The 6,570-nt window shown below is 41.2% G+C and overlaps 2 protein-coding genes across 2 annotated transcripts in view; one reads left to right on the top strand and one right to left on the bottom strand.

Moving 5' to 3' along the window:
* Nucleotides 1-262, top strand: part of LOC106012613 — a gene marked incomplete at its 5' end in the record, with an annotated part of 3,068 nt that extends 2,806 nt beyond the window's left edge. The window contains 1 exon segment of the mRNA XM_013086068.2: nucleotides 2-262. Coding sequence (XP_012941522.1) covers nucleotides 2-62 — 61 coding nt within the window.
* Nucleotides 263-3,441: 3,179 nt separating this feature from the next.
* Nucleotides 3,442-6,570, bottom strand: part of LOC101849482 (nuclear pore glycoprotein p62) — a gene marked incomplete in the record, with an annotated part of 13,889 nt that continues 10,760 nt past the window's right edge. Inside the window, 3 exon segments of the mRNA XM_013086073.2 lie at nucleotides 3,442-4,628; nucleotides 5,082-5,148; nucleotides 5,930-6,041. Of these exon segments, the coding sequence (XP_012941527.1) occupies nucleotides 4,537-4,628; nucleotides 5,082-5,148; nucleotides 5,930-6,041 (271 nt within the window).

Genomic DNA, 6,570 nt, shown 5'->3' with positions numbered 1-6,570 from the left:
AGAGCCCTCACATGCACGTGGTAGGCCAGTACCTTCACCGACACAAGACCCACCTGTTGTAGTTACAGGACAGCCACAGCCTATGACGTCACCGACACAAGACCCACCTGATCTAGTTACAGGACACAGTCACAGCCTATGACGTCATCATGTTCAACTTTTGTCCCAATACTTTAAGTGGCTAAATGTTATTCTTTTAGTTTAGTTTTAGTAGAGATTTTACGGCGCCCGAACTGCATAAGGTCATATGAGTGCCAGAAGATTAGAGGTGTTACAAGAGAGTAACAAACATAAAAAAAGAAGGAGGGGGAGATAAGGACGATAGATGTTTGATAGGAAAGAAGGAGCAAACCACACCAGAGCACCCGCCAACCACCCACAAATGTTATTCTCTTCACATAATATTATGATGACGGTACATTTGCAGGGACCTGAGATTTGAATCTAGCACGCACATAGCAACACCGGCAGGACGTGGAGATCATTTCGTTACGTACGAATTTCGTTTTGTGCAAAATAAATACATGTATCCAATGAGAAAAGCTAAGTGGGACCCAAAATGTGTCTGTTATACATGTATGCTTATTACGCTATGTGCATGCAAGACTAGACAGTTGTTTAGTTGGAATTAATTACCGGTACGGTAATACCAGACTCACAGAGGGCTTTTTATACTGGACATGTTCATCACCCTTCGCTTATGATAGTTTACTTTCAGAGATCAAAGAAATTTTTAAAAATTGTCTTAACTATGATTAATTAAATAATATCAAGAGAAACTATATTTGTCCGATAAATAATTTACTAAAGTGAGATAATGTGCCATATATGATACGAATATATATAATATCGTGAGCCTAGAACTAGAACCCAGAGGTATACATTTGCATACCACAGGAAGCAGCTGTTTGTACCACTTCGCTTTTCAATAAACCAAACCCACTGGGAAATGTGTACACTGTGTAGATCTTCAGATTTATATTTATGGAATGTTTGTGTTTGGATCAGCCAAACTTCAAAGGCTGATGTTTAATTTAATAAAGCTTCCAGCTATTGTATTTCACAGCACAGCCTGCCCCTTCTCCACGTTGTCTTACTTTTAGGTTTAATAAAAGTTTTACGGCACTTGCAACACACGTACGTCGTACAGAGGCCGTTTAACTGCTGGAGATTGGAGGTGTTTCTAGAGAGTAACATACAAAGAAAAGGAGAGATGTTTGATAGGAAAGAAGAAGAGAAGCAAAGAACTGCAGGCTAAGATCTAGATTCTAAGTGCTAGAAATATAGATTCAGATCTAATCTAGATTTAGATCTAGTACGCCTCTACAATTGTGTCTGCAAATATTGAGCACATTAAAACGAGAGTGCTAATGATGCTAAGGGGAAAAATCTCCCTTTTAGTTTTAGCTTTTTAATGTTTTCTATCACATCAAAGGGGGGGGGGGTGAGTAAAATATTCTAAAATCCCCACAGGGGGAGGGAATAAGAGCAAATATGTTATTCCCACCCCGGGGGATAATGGCAGCAACAATAAAAAATGTACTCACCATACTGCACCCTTCATTCTGCAATCAAAATCCCCTGAACACCAACTGTCTCTAGATCTAGAATCTAGATCTAGATCTACCATCTCTTTTGTTTCTTATTGTCAGGGGGGAAGGTTGGTGAGATTGCTTTCCCTTTGTGGCCGCTCAATTCAACGAACAGTTCAGTCATGATGAAGTCAGTCTAAATTACTCTAATCTCTACTATATATCTATATCTAGACTCTAGAATCTAGACGTTCTACTAATGATATAGGCTATAGATTCTAGATCTAACAGCCTACTAATTACTATTCTATTATTAGGCTACTCCATCTTCATAGATGTAGATCTAGATCTAGATCTAGATCTAGATTTCTAGATATAGGAATCTAGATATATAGATTCAGGAATCTTTTTCAACACTGCAGAAACTGGACCTACACCTAGAATCTAGATCTAGATCTACATGTAATTAGAAATTCACAATCAAATTTAGATGTAGAGCTAGTCGACTTTATTTTTGATTCACAGAGATCGTGCAAAGCCCAAGGTTCGTAAATAAATCATAAACACCGCCATTGACAGCAAGACGACGATTCCAAGCACACACACACACTGCTGCATACGTCACACGGCCTGTGCCCAGAAGTCGTTACAATTCATTTTCGCATTTTTACTTAATTACGTTCAGGCAATCTAAGTTGGGCGGAATTCAGGCTCGGCGACAGACTCCTGCATCCAATTTGAGTACACTTTATTAGCCTTTAGTAGGAAAATTTCCCCATTTTGCGATTGCCGAAAATCAGGCAATTGCCTGAAAACATCCTGGTCTAAATATGGCTTCATCAATTCTTATTATGATGAATGATATTTATGCAGTGTATATCCACTACTGCTGGGCGGCTAGGTTCCCCATTATTGAAAGCTAGAAATAGAAATCGACTCCAAACCAAACTACTCATGTACTGACTTTCAAATGAAGTGATTTCTTCCCGTGGTTACCTGATTGGCTCCAAACATCTTCAGCATAATTTAGGATAACCTTGATTTTGAAACACTACGAGCATCAACTTTTTTTTTTTAAACAAAAATTTAAAAAATTAAAATGATTAAAGTAACATGTAACCGCTGGTTTACGTAAAAAGGAGTCGGAACTTTTCTTCTGTAGTATTAATTGGGGGAATCAGTTCCGGAATCGATTCTTTCCCCAGCTCTAATATCCAATCCACTCTGTGTGCTTTACAATCTATATTTTTACGCCAGCAGACCCTATGACACTCGGAAACATTCTCAGCTTCCTGGGAAGCATATAGTGCAAGCAGCTGATTAAGTGTTGGAACATTAAAAAACTGACAAGATCTTTCTCTGTCTATAGCTGGATACCCATTCCCACCTGGGAGAAATGAGCAAAAAATAATGTAAAGTGTCTTTCCCAAGGACACAACGTCAAGTCCCTGGTGGGATTCGAACCTTCGACCTTTCAGGGGCAAGCCCACCAGCCTAACCGCTAGACCACAACCACCACCACAACATAGAACATGACAACAAAAACGTTGGTAGATCATCCGCTCTTCCTGGACACAGCAAAAAGTCTACACACCCCCCGCCCACCCACCCACCCCTCCAAGCAACATTACATTATGATAGGCCTACAGCTTTTAATTTTTAATTTTAGTTTTTGTCAGAGTTTTACGGCACTTGCAACACAATAAGGTTGTACAAGTGCCGGAGATTACAGGTTTTACAAGAGAGTAACAAACACAAAAAAGGAGGAGAGATAAAGACGATAGATGTTTGATAGGAAAGAAGGAGCAAACTCACAACTTTAATTTTTTTCACTCACTCAGAACAATTCCAAAACAAAACTGTACCGAAAAAAAAAACCCAAACTTCAAGACAAAGAAAAACTGCACTGTGACTGTGAAAAGTTGAAAACATTTTAATTTTTTTTTTCGTCATCATTCACATGGAAATAAAGAACAATGAAAATACCTCAGACACGGTGCCTAGCGAGGCCCCCCCTCCTCCCGTAAAACAGCTTTCATGTTGATGGTGGGGAATCAGATCCTACTACAGTGAGTACATTCACACACAAGAGAGCAATTTATGAATCTTACACACATACAATCAGCCAAAATTCTGTCGCTCTTACATCTGCACTAAATGATAAAAATGAAAGCTACTTAAGCTGTTTATGTGCTTACATAAGAACAGTTTGTTAATGTTATAATACCCCCCCCCCCCCCAACGAGTATGTTGAACCCATGGACATTAACAAAGTTCCTTTCCGTCTACTATCTGAACAATGCCAACCCCTGCGACGTGTTCATTTCCTTGTCCTTGAGATGCTAGGCGGCTAACCTCATCACGGTCAACTCTGCGGGAGAAGCACAAATCTTGTCCAGGTTCATCACACAACAACCTGGCGACGGCTCAGACGTTTGGTTCTCAGAGCATTCTAGATCAAATGTCGCACCTGCTGTCTATTAGTAGACCGAGCGCGTGGAATGAGTAACTTGCTATTGATTCGTGAAATAAACAGAGCATCATATCCGAGGTGTGCTGACAAAATGAGTTGGGCCTTCTTCTCGCAATCCACAAATGGAGATATTGGCCAAAAATTGACACTAGGGTCAAATTTGTAGATTTTCTATTGATGCCATGTTCTTTAAGTACAACATGCCTTTTATTATTTCCAACCTATAAATTGTCAAAACCTTCACCTAAAAGCGGGAAGTATCTATTTCCATAGGGCTTGAATCTGAGAGGTAACTCATTTTGTCAGCACGCTTGTCACACATATTGATATTTTGTGGTTTAGTTGGTCTTATCCCTACAGTGAGGGTCAGCTGGCTGTTCACAAAGCAGGAAAACAACAAACAAACCACAAAACAAAAATCAGATTTCAATTTTGTTTTATCCCACTTTCACTTCAACAGATTGAACCCCTGATTGCTAAGTAAAGGTTACAAAATTCAACACCAAAACCGCGGAGAGTGAGAGCTGTTCTCTAGCTGTAGGCCAGTCGGAAGTTCCTCTCTTGTTCCCGTTTCTCAATGTTCATTTGTTTGGAGATGTCTTCCACTCGACGCTGGAGGTTGGCTGGGGAAACAGACAGACAGACAGACAACTCGTTAAAGTTTTCCGCGTCACACGTACCAGATTCCAGATTTTACATAGATATACAATCAGGCGCTGGTCAGTTTTGGGGCAAAGGGGATTACTGGTGTCATTCCAAAGCCTGTTCACATGCCTTCCTTTTGGTGAAAAAAATATCCATCTATGTCAAATAGGAATTGAAATATTTGCGACTGAAGGAGGTTAGGGTCGCCTGGTTTCAGAGGCAAAATTAGCGAGAAAATGGCCACGGAAGTTTGGTAACGTCCATATCCTGAGTCTTTGGAAAACGAAAATTTAGATTTTTTCGTGCCTTAAATCAATGTTTTTCCAGTAAAATCCACAAAGAAATGTGTTTAAAAATGGACATAACAGGTGCTGGGCCAAAAAAAAGAAAATGAGAAAAAACTAGGCCATTGGCCCCTGCCTGACACTCACCTGTGTTGCGGTCGACCCACATGAGAGACATGACGTGAGCGTTGAGGATCTTGGTCACCTGCTGGACCTGGGGGCGGAGAAACACAACATGATGGGGTGTTAGTTGTAGAGTTTTACAGCGATTGCAACACAAATGTGGGGTGTTAGTTGTAGGAGTCTTACAGCAAATAAGTCATAAAAGTGCTGAATAAAGAGAAATTAAAGAATTAAAAACTGTAGGCATTTTAAACTTCCATCATCTCTGTTGAAAGTAATCAGGAAGCAGACTGTTTCCACTCTGCCTGTCATCACCCCTGCCCCCCCTCTCTCTCTCTCTCTCTCTCTCTCTCACTCTCCCCCCCCCCCCCCCCCCCCCTCCCTTCCTCCCTCCCCCCAACAGAGAGAAACACACAACGGCAGATGGAAGGAAGACTTTTTAAGAAAAACATTCCACGTAGAAGATTTCTAGCAAATCAAACAAGAGAAAGAGAGAGATAGCAAGCAAAGGAGGGAGGGAGAGAAAGAAAGACAGAGAGAGGTAGCAAAGGAGGGAGAGAGTGACGGTAAAGGAAGCAGAATGAGAGAGACAGAGAGAGGTAGCAAAGAAAGGAGGGAGGGAGGGAGGGAGGGAGAGAGAAAGAGAGAGAGTGAGTGAGTGAAAAAGAGAAAGAGAGAGAGTGAGTGAGTGAGTGAAAAAGAGAAAGAGAGAGAGTGAGTGAGAGAGTGAGTGAGTGAAAAAGAGAAAGAGAGAGAGAGACAGACAGACATAGAAAGAGACAAACAGACAGACAGAGAGAGAGAGATAGAGACAGAGAGAGAGAGAGAGAGAGAGAGAGAGAGAGAGAGACAGACAGAGAGCAGTAACTCACAGGATCATTCTGTTCGGGCGTGGAGTTGGCAGCGTTGAGCCTCTCGATGATTTCCTTGAGGTCCTGACCCATGCGCTTGAGCTGTGCGTCCAGACTCTCCGCTAACAGGTACCTGGCACACGCCACAAACAAACAAACACCATTATCGTCACAACAAACATGGGTCTCAACTCAGAATTTGAACCCTATCCGAGCGCCCTGGGGTCATTTTGTACCCCTGGGGTTGTATTCTTCACGTTTTAGAATACTTCTAGTACGAAGTTCTCTTTGAAACTTTCTGTACTTCTCAAAAAAATCATTTAAAAGACTACTATGAAAAGCAAACGGATCAGACTAACGAGTAACTTCCTCTTTGGATCGTGGTGGCACAGAGTTCCCCACGTCGTATGGATATGACAGTAAAACACAACGTATGGATAGGGTTAAAAAAGGAGGAACTTTGTGCACCATCGAGACAGAAGACCATTTTTTCGAGACACCCATTATTATTACACGAATAATGGTTTTGTTGTTTTTTTAAGAGCATTTATGCAGAGATATGAGGGAAGAACCATGATGGCCAATGTCTGACTCAGATCTGGCACTTGAGGACTGCGATGAATGCTTGGCTAGCAGTAAATTAAAAACTCAACAAATGCAGC

Source organism: Aplysia californica, unplaced genomic scaffold, assembly GCF_000002075.1.
Source record: "Aplysia californica isolate F4 #8 unplaced genomic scaffold, AplCal3.0 scaffold00432, whole genome shotgun sequence".
In the NCBI taxonomy this organism is placed as follows: Eukaryota; Metazoa; Mollusca; class Gastropoda; order Aplysiida; family Aplysiidae; genus Aplysia; species Aplysia californica.
Note: the sequence above shows the minus strand (reverse complement) of the source record. Positions and strands in the feature narration are given on the sequence as shown.